This window comes from Setaria italica, chromosome VII, assembly GCF_000263155.2.
Source record: "Setaria italica strain Yugu1 chromosome VII, Setaria_italica_v2.0, whole genome shotgun sequence".
NCBI lineage: Eukaryota > Viridiplantae > Streptophyta > Magnoliopsida > Poales > Poaceae > Setaria > Setaria italica.
In genome coordinates this window covers 30,123,654-30,140,929 of record NC_028456.1, presented here as the reverse complement: position 1 = coordinate 30,140,929, position 17,276 = coordinate 30,123,654, and the positions used below count along the sequence as shown (strand labels likewise).

General features: G+C 50.5%; 2 protein-coding genes and 1 non-coding gene across 3 annotated transcripts; 2 read left to right on the top strand and 1 right to left on the bottom strand.

Annotated features, from left to right (window-relative positions):
- The first annotated feature begins 1,908 nt into the window (after positions 1 to 1,908).
- TRNAY-GUA lies at positions 1,909 to 1,994 on the top strand. Its single transcript is given in 2 exon segments — positions 1,909 to 1,945; positions 1,959 to 1,994. It is a non-coding gene; the product is annotated as a tRNA-Tyr (tRNA).
- Positions 1,995 to 5,699: 3,705 nt separating this feature from the next.
- On the top strand, positions 5,700 to 7,906 carry LOC101771576 (F-box/FBD/LRR-repeat protein At1g16930). Its single transcript, XM_022828714.1, has 4 exons — positions 5,700 to 6,671; positions 6,844 to 6,978; positions 7,100 to 7,428; positions 7,514 to 7,906. Exons 1-2 carry the CDS (start codon positions 5,722 to 5,724, stop codon positions 6,863 to 6,865), a joined length of 972 nt encoding a protein of 323 aa, XP_022684449.1. The 5' UTR covers positions 5,700 to 5,721; the 3' UTR covers positions 6,866 to 6,978; positions 7,100 to 7,428; positions 7,514 to 7,906.
- A 308-nt stretch (positions 7,907 to 8,214) lies between these two features.
- Positions 8,215 to 9,269, bottom strand: LOC101758039. Its single transcript, XM_004976769.2, has 2 exons — positions 8,587 to 9,269; positions 8,215 to 8,510 (listed from the first exon to the last, which is right to left on the bottom strand). Exon 1 carries the CDS (start codon positions 9,141 to 9,143, stop codon positions 8,637 to 8,639), a length of 507 nt encoding a protein of 168 aa, XP_004976826.1. The 5' UTR covers positions 9,144 to 9,269; the 3' UTR covers positions 8,215 to 8,510; positions 8,587 to 8,636.
- Between the last annotated feature and the right edge of the window lie 8,007 nt (positions 9,270 to 17,276).

The window sequence follows — 17,276 nt, the reverse complement described above, 5'->3', positions numbered from 1 at the left end:
GATACTAATTAGGAGTATTAAACGTAGGCTATTTACAAAAACTCATTACATAAGTGGAGGCTAAACAACGAGAGGAACCTATTAAGCCTAATTAATCCTAATTAATCCATCATTAGCAAATGTTTACTGTACAAAACTCATTACATAAGTGGAGGCTAAACAACGAGATGAACCTATTAAGCCTAATTAATCCATCATTAGCAAATGTTTACTGTAGTAACACATTGTCAAATCATGGACTAATTAGGTTTAATAGATTCGTCTCGCCGTTTAGCCTCCACTTATATAATGGATTTTGTAAATAGTCTACGTTTAATACTCCTAATTAGTATCTAAACATTCGATGTGACGGGTGCTTAAGAATAAGCAAACCAACCAAACCAGGCCTAGTTATTACTGATGAGTGCTTTGCGGTTACAACGGAATAACGCATCAACGGAAGCGTCAGAAACAAAAACACATCGATTAAGGTGCATGGACCGATGGACATCAACAAAACGCCCTCGGATTTTAGGTGCTACATACTCTGATTACCTCAGAAACAAAGCCAAAAGGCACAAACTCTGACGCGTGGTTTGCTACATCATCAAACAAGACAAAACTGGCTACAAAAACGAGAGCTGGAGCTGCATGCGTGTAAGCACGGGTATCAGTACGTGACACGAACAGCTGAACATGGAAACTTGTTCTGCTCGTGAGCAGGGGTCCGGGGACGAGCACGAGCCCGGAGGCCGGAGCTAAAGGCCGCACGCGGTCACGGAGACTTGCTGTCGGACTTGCGAGCCGGAGGGAGGCCAGGAACGACGGGCGGGAGCGGCAGCACCGGGGATACGGGCGGCAGCTGCGGGATCGGCGGCAACCCCGTAGCCTTCCCCTCGCCGCTGCTACCACCAGCAGCAGCGCGCGACGCCGCGGCGCTATCCTTCAGCTCCCTGCCGTCGCATGGGCCTAGCAGCAGGAGCGCCGCCACCAGCATGAGAACGACGAGCTTCAGAGCCTTGGCCATCGTTGCTGTAGTGTTCCCTGTCCAGTAACTGTGTTATGGATAGCGATTGCGTCTTGCATGAGCCCTGCGAGTGGCGTCGTAGTTTTATACACGAGCTGCAGGGGTGGCCCGCCGGGAACGCGTGGAGCGCCGGGACGGGGCACGGGTGACGGGTGTCTTTGTTTCAGGCCTCAGGCGCTGCGGGTGCGACGCGAAGGCGGCGGTGCACGCGGTGGCGTACGTATTGCTTAACCGGGCGCCTCACGGAGTCACGGGCGGGGAGAGCGGGGCATGGCTGGGCGCGGCGGCATGTGCGTGCAGGTGCAGGATCCGATCATCGGAGGATGCCGGGCGCATGGGACTGACGGTTCACGGTTCTGTCCGGCCGTGGCGACGTGCGTGGCTGCGTGTGGTGCGACCGGGACCCCGAGTCCCCGTGTCGGCAGGCTGGGGACTCCGTCCTGCCGAGGCCTAGCACGCGTCGCGTGTCGGCGCGCCCGCCTCTCTCGCCGCCGGGCTGCGCGTTCACGATCGCAGTCGCAGGTCGCAGCCGCGTGCGCGGGTGCATGCAGCAGCAGAGAGGATGAGGCAATACATGGCGCGCGGCGTTCCGCCCGCGGGCCATGGTGCGCCTACCCGGGCAGGCTCGCCGGCGGCCTCCCCGCTCGTTGTACGAAGTGCGGCCTTGCTCGCGCGAATGCGTCCGTCACTATATGTGCGTTTTGTTGTTTGACTGATGCACGGATAATCTTCTTTCGGTGCATCGAACTTTATGCGGACAAAAGATACTGCACGCTTTTGCACCCTGCAAAACGTCAACCACTGAATTTGAAGTGTGCCAACAACCAAAAAGATGTTGACTAAGCATGGATTTTGGCAGGAGAGAACCAAATTTATAGAATGTATGAGACAATAAGCGCAATCCGACCTTAGCTCAGTTGGTAGAGCGGAGGACTGTAGTCGTTGCAGTGAAATCCTTAGGTCGCTGGTTCGAATCCGGCAGGTCGGAGTTAATTTTTTCTTTTCCGTCATTTTATTTTTGGGCTCGTGACATTCAGTCCATGCTCGCATCGCCCTACACCTTCGCGCTCACGCCTTCGCTGCCGGCGCGATAGACGGACGCCGTGACAGCTTTGTCAAGTTTGCACTTTGCGTGGATTATCACGTACTGTACTGGATTATCTTGTATTGAGATGGATTAGGAGTCTTATTCTGCGCATCTTTTACTGCAATTTCTGGGGTTTTTTATTTCGTCGGAGCCCCCGGATACAAGATTGCCGCTATTACCTGGGAATATCAAGCTTTCTTGCCGGCGAAAGGCCAATCTTTGGGGCAGTGTCCATGGAGGTGTGCCGGTGTCCATATCGAAATTTGGGGCAGTGTCCATCGCGGTCGATCATGACATTGCCTCGCCGTAAAACCGCCGGCCGGTATTTGGTCAAATACCTAACGAAAAATTTCTAAGGCTTGGCGATCGAGCGCGAGCGTCGTCGCGGGCGCCCGTCATGTCACACACTGACGTTGCCGGTTGGGGCCGAGTGGTTTCAAGGCCTGTGGTCGGGGGCTCGGAATTTGTGGAGGTGGGTTAAGGGCAACTTCAAGAGTATCCAAAAAAATCTTCCTAAAATTATATATCATGGGCTCTTTCAATTTTTTTTTTCAAAAAACATATCAATCCATAGCAGATCGCTAATAACTAGCCATAACTAGCCCCCAATATTTCAAAGCAAGCCATGTTATCGTAATTAGGTCCAGCTCGACACCTCCCTGCTCTGTTTCCATCTTGTTAATACCAAAATTTGGAAATATGCTGTGAAAGGAAGGAATCGGCCGATGATGTAAAAAATGACGAAATCTCCTAACTAAGGATATTTGCGAGCTGGCTGTAGAGATCAGGAACATGTGCATGAAGAAAGAGAAAGCAAGAAAGCTAGAAGATTAAAGAAGTCAACGCACACATGTACACGGCAAGAGTTCCAACAGTCTGGCATGCACGTGCGGGAGGTTGTTTTATAAAATAAAATATTTTGGAGATAGAGTTGGTTAGGGATAAGCTTGATTAGAGATAGAGTTGGGTTAGTTAGAGATAGAGTTTTGATTAGAAAATATTGTGTACGTGACTTACCTTGTACGTGATTAAAATGCCAATTATGTAACGTCAAAGGCCATCCGCCCTATAAATATTAAGGGTCCTGGTCATTGTAATCATCACGCGATCAATAATACAACATATTTACCTTTACCTTTCGGCTTCACGCCATTGCCCTATGAGTAGGAGTAATGTAGATTCTCGACGAGTTCCTTCTAGCAAGCTGGGCTGCATCGACCTCGATCTCCGGCGAGCTGCAAGTTCCGTCACCAGGTGTTCTAGGCTTTAACCACCGGGCGCATCGCTGTGGTTTCGTCTAGTTTCATCTACCAGTTATCGAGTATCTTGGATCTTTGACTTACGGCGCATCGCTTCTGTCTCGATCTACGGTATTCACCAGTTATCCCGCCTTGATTAAGCTTGCATCGGCTGATATTTATCTGTTCTTTCGTCTTGCCGTTCAGTTTGCTTTAATTAGCTTTAGATCGGTTCATCATAGACGATAGATCATTTAATAGCCTGTTGCATCTTAATCTTGGTTACCCCTTCGAGTGCTGTTGGGAGTAAGTTCCATTGTGATTGGATTCATCAGCTGGCGAGGTTCAGATTAACGTCCTGCTAAATATTTCTAGACTGCAACTACCGGGCGCATCGCTGTGGTTTCACCTAAAAATATTGGTGGTGATGTTAGTTTAGATCTCATCGGCTTGTGGCTCTAGCTATGGTGGAGCAACAACTCAACAGCATCGTGTTTCCTATCGGCCGTATGGCTGATGGTTATTGTAAATTATATTAAATCGGCCCGATCGGCCGACTCCATCGAACTTCGAGAGAATTATCCACCAAGTTTTGGTGTCAACACATCTCATTCTTTCTTCTTCTTTCTCCTGCCGAAGAAGAACCAAAACAGAGCGAGTTCCTCCTTTGACTCGTCGTCCTTGCTGCCGCCTGCTGCCGTCTCGTCTTCATCCTCGTCATCGGGATGTCCGCAACCTTCGAGCTGATCGCCGGCACGCGGATCGTGGGCTTCACCCTGTGCTTCTTGCTCAATTTCACAAGATTCAATTGCTCAATCGATTGATTCATTCGGTAACAATCAAGCACCAGCAGCAGCAACGGATTCAATTAATTACATGTGCTTGGAGCAGTGGCATCGCCCGCCGTTGGCCCCGTACCTGCCGCTGGTGATGTTCTCCGAGTGCGCGTGCTCGTGGCACTTGCACAGCTGCGCTTCTGCCCAGCGCCGGACAACGATAGCGGCGGCTTCCTACAGCTGGTCGCCCCGGCCACCGATGAGAGCATCAGCGATGACGACCCGCCGCCGCCGCGCCCGTTCGACACGCTGCTCGCCGGTGCTGGCACGGGAGAGTTGCGAGATGAGGTGCTCCATCTCACACAGCCCCCCTCGCCGCCGCCTCCTGGATGGCCACCTGTTCGTCCACCCGCCCGTACCCTCCCATCAGGTCCAAGATCATCATCGCGCTCACCAGAGTGCTTGTCGCCGCACCGGAGCGGAGAACAGGGAAGGAGGAGAAGAAGTAGGAAGGAGGCCAGAGCCGCAGGAAATTCCGGGATTGGGGAAGGATCGGTCCCTCGCATATATGCGGGACGACGAATGTGTTTTTAGCGTCCGCGTATTTTTAAGGGAAGGATTGGGGAGCCGTTGGAAGGTAAGTTTTTTTTCCACTAAATAAAGTTTTGGGATAATTTTAAGAGAGTTTTTGAAGTTGTTCTAAGACATGTAACTTTAAAACCTATTAAGTTCAAAATAAAACATCTATATTTAACATTTTCAAAAATAGATCCAACATTTTCTAAAAATAAGATCAATATTACAAATAGTAGGATCAACATTTTTTAAAGCACCTCAACATTTTAAAAAGTATTTATCTCCAACATTTTTTATGTGCTATTTCAACATTTCGAGAGAATTGTTCCAACATCTGCTAAACCTAACTCAATATTTTGAAAAACAAAAACTGCAGCCTTCTTCTCCAGCACAGGGGCGGCGAGGGGTAGCGGTGGCGGGCGTGGGTGGGGTGGCGCGTGGCGATGTCGGCGGGCTGCGGCGGCCGGCGCGGGCACCTGGCCACCGCCCCCGCGGCCACCCCAGCGCGGCAGCACCCGCGACCGCGGGGGGATGGCAGCGCAGCAGCGGGAGGCGCGCGGAGCAGCGTCGGAGCACGCTGCCGCGGGGGCCGGCGGCGGCGGTCCTCGGCCGGGGCAGCAGCGGCCCAGCGGTGGAGCTCCTGGCCGGGGCGGCAGCGGTCGGACGGCAAAGCGCAGGTGGATGGCGGCGGCTCGAGTAGAGAAGAGGGTTAAGAGAGAAGGAAATGCATCGGACGGATGAGGATGCACACATGAATCTCAAATAGTGGAATTTCTAGAAGAAAAAAGATTTCGCAAGATATATAGGATACCCGCTCTGGCTGTACTGGCGCAGTCCGTTGATCGCGCGGGCTGCCCACCCAGCCCAAGGAGTGGCCTCCTCCTCCTGGGCCGGGCCTATCAACCTAGCGTGCGCGCAGACCACGCACGCCACACACCACTTCTTCTCAGTCTCAAAAAAAAAAAAATCACAACGACTTCTTCTTCGTTTGAAAAAAAGAAACCCAACAGGTGCGGAGGTGCCCGTTCCAATTCGCCAATGCCCACCGCTACCATCCGGCGGCCGCCGCGCCGCCGTTCTAGCTCCGCCGTGGGGATGGTCGCCGGAGCCAAGGGGAAGGGGAAGGGGAGACTGCGAGCACAAGGAGAGGAAGAGCAAGGCCTGGACCACATCAGCGACCTTCCCGACGCCGTCCTCGGCGACATCGTCTCCCGCCTCCCCACCAAGGACGGCGCCCTCACGCAGGTCCTCTCCTCCCGGTGGCGCCGCATGTGGCTCTCCGCTCCCCTCAACTTGGACCTCCAGTTCCATCCCATCCCCCTCGGTGTGATCCCCCACATCCTCTCCTCGCATCGGGGCCCCGGCCGCCGCTTCTCCACCCCCGTGCCCTGCTACTACTACGAGGAGGAGGAGCTGAGAAACCTCTCCGCCGCGACCCTGGACGAGTGGCTCCTCTCCCCCGCCCTCGACAACCTCCAGGAGCTCCTCTTCGGCCACGAGATCCCGTGTCGGGATCGGGGGAATCCTCCGCCGCTGCCCACATCGGCACTCCGCTTCTCTCGCACTGTTCGCATTGCCACATTCCGTGTCTGCCGTTTCCCGGATGGAATCAATGTCCGCTTGCCACTTCTCCAGGAACTGGGCCTTTCAAGAGTCATCATCTCGGAGAGTTCTTTACAAGCCTTGCTTGCTGGCTGCCCTGTCCTGCAGAGCCTGATGCTAACTTACAATGACAGCTACTCTCGTGTCCGGATCGTGTCCCCTACGATCAGAAGTATTGATGTGGCATCAGGTTCAGGCTCGAGCGATCTCAGCCTGCAGCAACTCATCATTGAGGATGCTCCCTGCCTAGAGAGATTAGATCAGAAAGCTCATTTTAAATATGGCAAGGTAATGAACATCTTGGTGATCTCCGCGCCAAAATTGGTATTTTGGGACTCCTCTATGATGGCTATCCCAGACTTCAGATTGGCACCACCGTTTTTCAGGTACACGTCTCGTTCTCACTTGCATCTTCATTGGAATCCTCAGGTCTCTTTGAACACTTTGCTTCATCATGGTGTCAACCTTTGTATTTTCCCTCGCACTTTATCGTCATAGGAATCTCATGTTCCTTTGCTTCATCATGGCGTCAATCTTTGTATTTTGTTCTTAATTCAGGGGTTGCGCCTTGTTACCATGACAGCGGTGGTGCGCAGAGTGAAGGTCTTAGCTTTGTCGAATGCCAATCTTAGTTTGTATGTGGTTCTTAACATCATGAGATGTTTCCCCTGCTTGGAGAAGCTGAACATTCGTGTGAGTAAACTCACTTGTAATTCATTGTTCATCTGCATTAATTATTTTGTAGCTTGCTGTTGCATCAATACTTGTTCTAAAGTAGGTTGTCACTATTTTTATGTCTGTTTGACCTTTTCAGACATTACTGAAAGGGAAGAAAAATGTGTGGGGTCCTAAATGCCGAAATCTTATCAATATCCGTGACATTCACCTGAAGAAACTTCTGTTGACAAACTATGAAGGCTCTGAGTCACATGTTAACTTTGTCAAGTTCTTTGTATTGAAAGCCAGAGTGCTAGAGTCAATAAGGTTTGAGCTAGCATTTAGCCAAGTTACCAGTGGTTGGATTGAATGGCAGCGTAGGCTGCTTCAGTTTGAAAAGAGAGCTTCCAGGAGTGCACTTTTGGATTTTGTGTCTTGTAATAGTATGTGCAATACGAATTTGTGAACAGACAACCCCATTTCCAGGTATCATAACTGGTCCTGATTTCTTTCCATGGATTAAGGCGCTAGGCTATACTATTTTTCAAGCACTTATCGTCACATTTTGCAGTGTTTTGGTGTCTCTTGTTGTGGGTGCTTTCTTCTGCCTTCAGTATATCAACGCCACTGGAAACGTGTTCAGCATGAAAGGCATGAAGGCAAGGGCTCAAGGCTGTGGCATCCTGAAGATCAGGAGTTTGTTAGTTGGCCTTTTAGTTTGTTCTGATAGCTAAGAGATAGGATAGTTGTTGGTGGATTAGTTTCACTATTAGATTCGGTTTATTAGAGATTTGGTTTGTCTGTCATTGCTTGGAAGATAAGCTGCACCTGGATTGCTATTACATATAAACTGATGAATGTAATGGCTGAGGATATGCTGTGCCAAATCAATTGCATAGGTGCAATTTTGCCTTATCCAGACTTTTAGCTTGGGCTATTCTACGCTTCATTCAAATAATACATGATGAACAAGAGTACCCTGTCTTGCATAAATGCTAGCCTCTCTCTGGTCCACGCCTACCGAGTGGACTGTGGTGCTCTACTCATTAATCTCAGCGTTTGCACAGGGGAGAATGGATACTTGGATGCACACCGTTTGCACAAGCAAACTAGGCAATTGCAGACTCATTTGCTTGCCCATTGACACGTGGGCAAGAATTGTACTGTCTGTAAATCATCGAGGAGTTCCTGCCTCTTGCCGGGTTCGACGTCGAAAGGGGCCTGGCAATTCTGAAGTTTCAGTTATACAGAGTTGTTGTTGTCCTGTTTGTGTTTGGAGCACGCGAGCGAACAATTGCCATTTCTAACAATGTGCGGTATAATTGCACACATCTGACTTTACAAACATGGCGTGGGAGCGACTGAACATACCAAGATTACTAGTAGTACATACTATGTGGAGCTATGAATCTAAGACCGACTCCTAGACCAATGGAGTACAAAGCATGATCAAAAGTGTTATCCTACTGACCTACTCTCCACGGCTCATGGTTCTTCTTTATTTGTGATACAATCGCCGTCGTTTAGAACGCTCTTCATCTTCCCGCCACAATTGTCAGACTTTAGACCTGAGGAGAGACAGAAACGTGTTCAGTAGTACTCCAGGTCAAAACACGGAGCACTCGAGTCTTGAATCTTCCAAACCTTCGAATCGCCGATACGTCCAGATCGAGGCGGGGCAGCATGGTGTTGGCCTACGCGCAGTCAAGCTCTTCTTCCGGCGCCTGCAGTGGCGGCGGCGGCGGCTGCGTCACCGACCGAGAACCCACCCTTCCCGTGAGCACGGACAGGTTCACAGTCCACACTCCCGCCAAGAACACCAGGGACAGGATGGCGACGGCGCCGACCTTGTCCGTCGACACCTCCTCCTCCTCCGCCGCCGGCTCCTCCCGCACGACGGCGCGGACCACGTGCCCCGCGCAGAACACGACGGCGGTGAACCCGACCCACCGCAGCTCCCTTGCCGTGGCCGCGCGCCACTGCACGGCCAAGATCGCACGCGCAGGCGCGGTCGCGGCCGGGGAGAGAAGCACGGCGGCGCAGCCGAGGAGTAAGGCGACGAACAGTGCAAGGATGGGAACGAGTACGTACCCGCGGTCCACGGCCGCGGGCGCGGGGAAGAGCAGGAGCACGAGCGCGGACGCCGCGGCGAGCGTCACGAACGCCCCTGCCCGGCGCATGGCCGCCTCGGTCCACGCCATTGCGTTCCTTCTCCGGTGGCGTGGAGGCAGAGGAGAGGAGGATCTTGGGCTTGGGCGCTAGCTTCGCTTGTAGAGTAGGGCAGTAGGCTGCGGACCAAGACCAACCCCTACTATATGAGAGCACGAGGTGCCAAATCAGAAACCACCATATGGGAGCAGAGTACGCAACACGCAAACCGAATTTAACAAGAAGCCGTCGCGGTCGGCGACAGCTCCTCATCTCGTTGGATCACGGGCTGCCTCTCTCTTCGGACTGCGCAATAATGTTGCTGGCGTCGTCCCCTCATCACCACCTGCGCCGGCGTGCGGAGCCAAACTCCAACGCAATGGTCTCGCCGGGAAGCGCGCACTGCTGCGCTACTGCACTACTTCACCTTATTTTACGCAAAACGAGCCACTATAGCGAAACTGTTTTGGAAGCCGAGTCCAAGGGCTCGTTTAACAGGATTGTGGCTGAAACGACTCTGGTTTTAGCTTCTCTGGTGGAACAATTTTTTCTCTCCAGCTTATGTGGTTAGAAAAATGTTTTGCAAAACGGTTTCTCCTAAAAATTGAAAATGGGCAAAATGGGTAAAATATCTATAATACTTTTTTTTTCTTTTCTTCTTTTCCCCTGTCTTTCCTTCCCCTTCCCTCTTTCTTATCCATTTGACTCCAAAGGCAAAGCCACCCATCGCCCCTACCTTGCATGCTCCCCCACGCTGATGGTGCCCTCTAGCCGGTGGCGGTGCCCTCCAAGTCCACCTCGTCCCCCGAGTCACTGGCCCTCCAACCGGCGCTGCCTCCTTCCCCATGGCGGCGCCACCCTGCAGCGCGGCAACACCCTCTGACCTTGCCTCGTCCCCCATGTCGCCGGCGCCCTCCGAGCTGCCTACTCCCCCGCGCCGCCGGCGTCCTTCGGCCCCACCATGGAGGGGGCAAATCGGGGACTTTGCCCCGTGGATGAAATGGAGCTTCGGGGAGCTAGTTTTTTTTTGTCTCCATCGATTCACTCCAGAGAGTGGGAAATGCAGGGCTTCCGTCGTGGAGATATTTTGCTCACGCTTCTTTGGTAGGGCTTCGCCAGAATCCAATGGTGAGGCTGGTTGGGAAGCCCTGCCAAAGGGGACCTATAATGAACTAAAAGCTAGATGAAATTATTATTATTAGCTTCACCGACTTTAGCTTTACTGGTGAATCTATCGGAGAAGCCCTCCGAACGGTCCAAAAAATGAGATCCAAGCGAAGAATTTTCGGCTGGCCTGGCCTCATCTCGGAGGATTGCGACCGGCGGACAACCGATGAACAGCGCCTTATTCAAAGATGACGAGAATCATGGCTCTGGAAAGAAAATACGTCTGCGTCGTCGGCGACCCTAGGACCAACGCGGCGGCGGCGTACGACGGTACGAGGGCCACCTGAACTCTCGGCTCGGTAGTCGGTCACAGACTGTCTGCACTCGTTTCGTCAGTCACGTTGCTCACGTACATATTGCCATTTGGGTCGGCAAACTGTAAAAATTGCACTACTCACAGCAGCACCTACAAAAGCATCGAAACAGATGGTGCCAGCGGAAGAGAATAGCAGAGGGTACACTATTTCATCTCGTTTATAAAAAAAATCTTTTCTTCTTCTGGTAAACACAGATAAAAAGTATGATGCACAAGTACCCAAGTAGAAAGTACAAATTTCCTGTCCAACAACGACACAAAAGTCTAGCCTCACACCTTTCATTATCCTCTCGCCTAGTATTTATCAGCAAACGACATTGACAGAACCAGCTCCAAAGAGAGGCACAAGTGGGTTAGTACTCCCACATTATATAATCCATCCGTTTCAAATTGTAAGTCATCCTAACTTTCTTAGAAAGTCAAAAAATTCAAATTTGATCAATTTATATAATAAAATACTAACATTCATGGTTTCTTTATTAAATATATTTTCATAATATATCTATTGGTGCTATAAATCTTTATGATCCTTCTTATAATTTTGATCAAACATAAAATAGTTTGACTCTTCAATAAAATTAAAATAACTTACAATTTAGAACGAAAGAAGTATATACTAGCTTCTTTGCCCCTTCCAAACACGCTCCAGCAACGATGACGGATCGGCGGAAGAACCCATTGTAATCTACTACTTAGTAGCTGGAGAAATGCAATTTATGTAGGATTCAGCGCGCACGACGTGGATGGTTCAATTCAGTATCCATCTCGATGCGATGCATGCTTTGTCCAGAAATGAGGATCTCTTCCGAGTTGGACCACCGGCAGCTGGATCATTTCTTGGCCAGCCAGTCAAGTTGGCCTGCCCACGTTTTCCGACCTGTTCGCTTCAGCTTATTTAGCCGGCTTATCAGCCACCAAATAGTGTTTTTCTCTTAAAAAATCAGCCGTTTCAGCTTTTCAACCAGTTTATAAGCTGAAGCGAACAGGTTTTCGTTGCCGCCCGTGTATTTGAAGACTTGACTTTGGACGGGCGCACGAGTAGATACAAAGCGGTCTCTATCATCGATGATTCATCAGGACATCTTCCCGCGACACGTCAGAAGTGACAAGGACGCTGTCGCGTACATCATGTCTAGTGCTACGGGCAAGCAGAGGGACCGGCCTCTTCCCGGACAACATGAAGTGCAGTCCTTTTCGGCTTCTGGTGACGCGAGGCCCGCCGCCGGCGGCCCGCCGCCGGTCTGTGGTCCTAAACTCCGATGCACTCCTCGACTATAGGGCCAACTGAATGTGCGTTGCAGCAGCACCAAGGTCTCTAATTTCTCAAGAGCGCCTCTCAAGTTAAGTGCTGCGCGTATAACAGGACAACTCGCAGCAGGGACACAACGGGGGCAAAAAAGCGCAAGCATGGTCGGTGCATCTGCAGGGAATTCAAAGATCGCTGCCACTTGGACGGCTGACCCGCGGGGAAATTTCTTGGAGGACGCAGGACAGACACTCACACAGGCACGGCGACATCAGCGGCTCGGTCGGGCGGGGACTGCCCGGAAAATGGCCGCGGCAGCGCAGAGTCTCTGGCTGAGCCTGTCCGGTTTGATTCGTCTCCGTGGGTAACTCGGCCACTGCACTGGATTCTTGTCTGGTCGGGGAAGATCTCCTCCTCGGCTCCCCTCCCCAGTTGGGAGGCATGTTTAGTTCCCGACTTTGACACTATACAAAAAGAAGATTCTACATCACATCAAACTTGCGGTACATGTATGGAGTATTAAATGTAGACGAAATCAAAAACTAACTGCACAATTTTGTTGTACTTTGCGAGATGAATCTTTTGAGCCTAATTAGTCAATATTTAAACAATAATTTACAAATACAAACAAAACGCTACCGTGTACTACAGTGCTACAACAGTGATTTTGCATCTTTAAAATTGGGCAACTAAACAAGACCTTGGTTGAAGTACTGCAGGCTGTAGAGAATATTACCCCCAGAGGCCAAAGTCCTTGGCTCCTTGCGCGCCGGTGAAGTGGTTCCATTCCCGTCCTTGCCTCTACCGGTTGCTTCGTGAAAACTTCCAAAGGTGGGAGCACACACAAAAAAAAAGTTCCTCTGCAGGCAGTGCAAAAGTTCCTGCGGAACGTCGCACCTCGCTTCATTCGACATCTGGCGTTTCAGCATTGGTCCAAACTTGAGTTCTTTCTCTGCTCACATCATCGTATTTTCTTCTCCTTCTCCTTTTCCTTTTTCCCTTTTTTCAGGAGGTTGCACACGTGGGTACCACAAGTGGCGGGACGACCCTCACGAGCTCCGGCAAAGACAACATGGACCGGAGCGCAGTTTCCAAGGCAATTGCGCACCTGATACTCTCAACGGAGCTCGCATTCTTTCTGGTTCTGAACTTCTGATCCCGCTTTGCACATGGACCACGATGTACGCATGCAATTCGCCTCGTTTATAGGAAAATCCTTTGTTTGCAAACAAAACATGGATATATGCACACGCACGGCATGCATTACTACGTAGTAAGTACGTGCTCGCATACAAACCTCCATCGAACAAATTGTGAGCAAGCTCATCTGGTTACCCATTCGACATGGGCAAGAGCGGACGTGGCGGCGCAGTTTTAAAGTTTGCTCGCTCTTTCCGGACACCTTCGTCCGCGAAGGAAAAAGAAAAGAAAAGAAAAGAAAAGAATTCGAGAAGCAGATATCAACGCAACTTGCGTCAGACAGTACGAGCTGAAAATTAAATATCATGCACCACGTCGGCCGTTGTCAACTGTGCCTCCGAAATGCGACGTGTAGCTCTGTGTTTACAGCCGTCCAGCCACACCGCTGCTCGCCTGCAATTTCGTTGATCGGAATTCAGAATCAAATCTATGGCTCCGTTTCTTTTCGCTTATAAGCGGTTTATAGGTGAAAATAAGCAAGAATCTTGTCAAATATTTTGCTTATTTCTACCGATTCTCGCTCGTGGTAAGCTACTTTAGATATTTGAACTACGAGAAGTAAAAAGTAAAAAGTTAGAAGTGAGAAAATCTTCGCTTAGATTATAATCCAAACAATCCAAACTTGACTAGAAGAAACATATACAAACAGGACCTATATACCCCGTTCGTAGAGATTAGGGAACCTTGCGATGCGATATGACTTGAGAAGGACGGCCGGCTTGGCATTTCTGGGTGAAAGATACAGCGAGCTCATTGATAGAATGATAGTGCCAAACGGGCCTGCGTTCCTCAACGCTTTCAACGGGCACGGACCGGGAAACTGCCTACTACTGATAGTAGTATCATTGGAACGTTGCCATAACGACGTGCATTTCATCCGTCACCTCGTCGTCACCAAAAAAGAAGAGGAGATGATCTTGCAGCAGGTAAGCAGCAAGCACTGTCATCACGATTCACGAAAGGTCACTGTCCCCTGCATACTTTCTCAGAAGTTGGGATTTCCTTTCGAGCAGAGCCGTCACCGACCACCACAAGATTGCGGCCGGTCCGTTATGAACCTTTTGTTTTCCCCAATACTATAAGTAGGATGCGGACCCTCTGGTGTCGAACACGAAGGCCGAAAAAATTATGTTATCAGTGTCTTGCGCAGCTATTTAAAACACACACAACTAGCATATTATTAAAAAAAAACACCTTCCATGCTGTCAGCATTTCTTCAGAAAGGACAAGGGATTCGGTTGTGTTTTATTTTATTTCAGCATAAACGGGCATGCCAACAACGTTAAACTGAATACAACAGACTGGCTTGCATTATTGGAAGTTGGTAGAATATGCACAGTTACTAGATCGTGTATGAACTAGGGGCTATTTATGAACCTCAGCTTACAATTGAAAGTTGTGGGGCTTGATTGGTCGGTTGGTTTAAAAGGCGATTGATAAATTGAGCGCTTGATGAAAGTTGGATTGAAATGAACTCCAAAGTTCAGTCACGACCAACTTACTACCATACCAATACTGTACTGGGGTCTCATTCCAACAATATACTGTACAAAAGGGGGGAAATGCTGTACAGAGGATGCACAAAAGTGGTGGAACACTAGTTGTATCAAAGTAGTGCTACGATCCGTGGCTCCTGTTCTTTATTTATGATACAATCGCCATCTTTTCAGAACGCTAACAAGAGGCTCTTTCTTCGTCTCCCCGCCGCCGTCGTCAGGGCTGTGGAAAGAACGAAGAAATACGTTTAGTACGAGTACTACGTCTTCAGACTTGCACAGACTCAAGATAAGAAAAACGGAGTCATGGGATATTCCAAACCTTTGCATCAACAAGGGCACGTGCAGGCCAGGGCGCCATGGCGTTGACCTCGCCGCCGTCAAGCTCTTCCTCCGCCGCCGCCGGCCGCGGCGGTTGGGCACCCCTTCCCGTGACCATGGACAGGTACACTGCCCAAACGGCCGCCAAGAACATCAGGAAGAGGAGCAAATCCTTGACCTTGTTTAGCGACGTCTCCGCATACGCCGCCACCTCCGTCCGCACGTCGCCGGCCACGTAGCATTCCGTGCCTTTTCAACGATCGATACGATACGAATCATTTGCTCCCGGCCATACGACCCGACACGCACTGCGACGACGAAATGGACGCTCTTGTCAGGATTCAGGCATTCAGCACCGGTCCTGGTAGCCGTCTGTCGCCGGATGCACTCTCGCCCTGACCAAGCAGCGATCAGCCGAGCTAGCGCCGTTGTTCCGCGTAGGATTCCAGCCGGTACGATCCGGCCCTGACAAACGAAGACGGCCGCCGCCAGCTTCTCATCCCAGGGACAGCGCCACGAGGTCACATTACTTCAGTGCCGTGCAGAATCCTGGAAAAGGACGTTTCCAACCGCCGCGCCTGGCTATACGACTTTGCAAGTCAAGCGAACAATTTGCAAACAAGACTCGCCTGCCTGAAAATCCAAAGTATTCAGCAAGGGAATTTTCAGAGTTGTGATCGGAGCGAACGCGACCACGTGACGAGTGACACATGAACGGAGGAAAAAAGATGGTGCCGATCGAATTCCCGGTGGACAAGTCAACCAGGCATCCAGGCGGTGCAATTTCCCCACGATGAGGTGAGGTGAGGTGATGCCACCTTCGAATTCGTCCCCTCGACTTCTCGAGGTAAAAAGACTGACAAGATACGAACGCATATATGATGTGATGCGTTAGTGGAGCTACATACCCGTCCACACTCGCTAGTCGTTACTCGTCTGCAGTTGAGAGAATAAAATCTACGCGCTCGTTCAGAGATCGCACTGTCAGTTGCGGCATGACCCGGTTCAAGACGACGGCTTGGTTCCATTAGTTTTTTACGAAAACATGACGCTCGGCGATAACGACGGCTTGGTTCCCATGGCGAAGAAGACGCGGTAGAGACGGGCGAAGAGATAAGACGCGGCGAAGACGACGAGTAACGGCTTGGTTCCCATGGCCGTGCCACCGCGCAGCGAGGTCGCCTGGTCGCGTCGGACCGAGTGCCCACGCGCTCATCGCACGCCGCGACTCAGTACTACACTCTGCCATTGGGAGGGTACGGACAAACTTTTCGCATCCAAATCCAAATAATTGGTATCTACTCTTTACCCTCCCCAATCTTACCTGTATCCAATAAATAATTAATTTTGTATTACATATATATATATACATATCCAATTGATTAATTATACCCTCCCATTGTAATGGGTATATAATTTTCTAACCATACTTGAGCCTGCTAATAGGGCGGGGGCAAATGGGGATTTCGGGTCGGATTCTCGAGTGGGATTCATTTGCATGGGTAGTAATGGGTTTAGAGGCCAGCGGGTTAGGGTAAGGTGAGTCCGCTACATTTGCGGGTTGGGGGCGGGTTAGAACGGATCATTGTTGACCTCGCGTAGTGGGTTCTCACAGAGTCACGGGGGCACCTATCCTCTCGACTCTCGTCGCTGCACTCCCGCAAGGAGAAGGCTACAACGCCGCCCTCATCCCCTCCCTCCCACGCGAGGTCCTCCTCCAGTCCTCCACGGCCACATCGAGGTACTCCTCTTTCACCTCCCCTCTCCATATGCTCCTCCGCATCACCCCTTCCTCTTCTCCTTAACGGCTCACTTACTTCCTTTTCTTGCTAGATCTGTGTGCGTGTGTGTGTGGGGGGGGGGGGGGGGAGGTCCATAATGAGCGCCGAGGGCCGCTGAAAGAATTTGATGGCGTCTCCGGTACCAGGGAACGGTTGGGGCTCAGCGCCAAATTGATTTAGCGCATCTCGATATTGGCGATTAAGATGTAGACCTCGCTGCCAAATATTAGATTCATGATCCTCAAGAATTTTCTCTTGAGAAAGGTTAACTTGCCTCAACTCAGAGGTAACCTTCTGCTTAGCAACTAAATCTTTCACCTATGAGGTTACGGTCATCTTGGTTGTCTCAAGTTCCTTACAAACTTGTTGATAGCATTCCGCATCTTTCTCAATAGCCGCGCGACGATTTAGCAAAGCTTCTTCTTGATGTTGGTTTTGATTCACTAAGGTCTTAACCTCAAGAGAAAGATATTTATTGTTACTTTCCATCTGAGCAATCTAATCCTTCAATTTCTGATTCTCCGCTTTAAAGTCATCTTTTTCAATGCGAAGGTCTTCCATTTTATCAAAGACCTTCAGGCAACCAAGTTTCCTAGCAATAACACCTTTCATTGCATAGGTAGTCATCAAAGTGCAGAGTTCAAGACCATTGAAGCCCT

Bases quoted from the DNA above. Each gene is read 5' to 3' on its own strand.
- LOC101771576 (XM_022828714.1), top strand. From the start codon at position 5,722: ATGCCCACCGCTACCATCCGGCGGCCGCCGCGCCGCCGTTCTAGCTCC. The intron at 6,672-6,843 runs GTACACGTCTCG...TTCTTAATTCAG, and splicing joins TTGGCACCACCGTTTTTCAG to GGGTTGCGCCTTGTTACCAT.
- LOC101758039 (XM_004976769.2), bottom strand. From the start codon at position 9,143: ATGGCGTGGACCGAGGCGGCCATGCGCCGGGCAGGGGCGTTCGTGACG.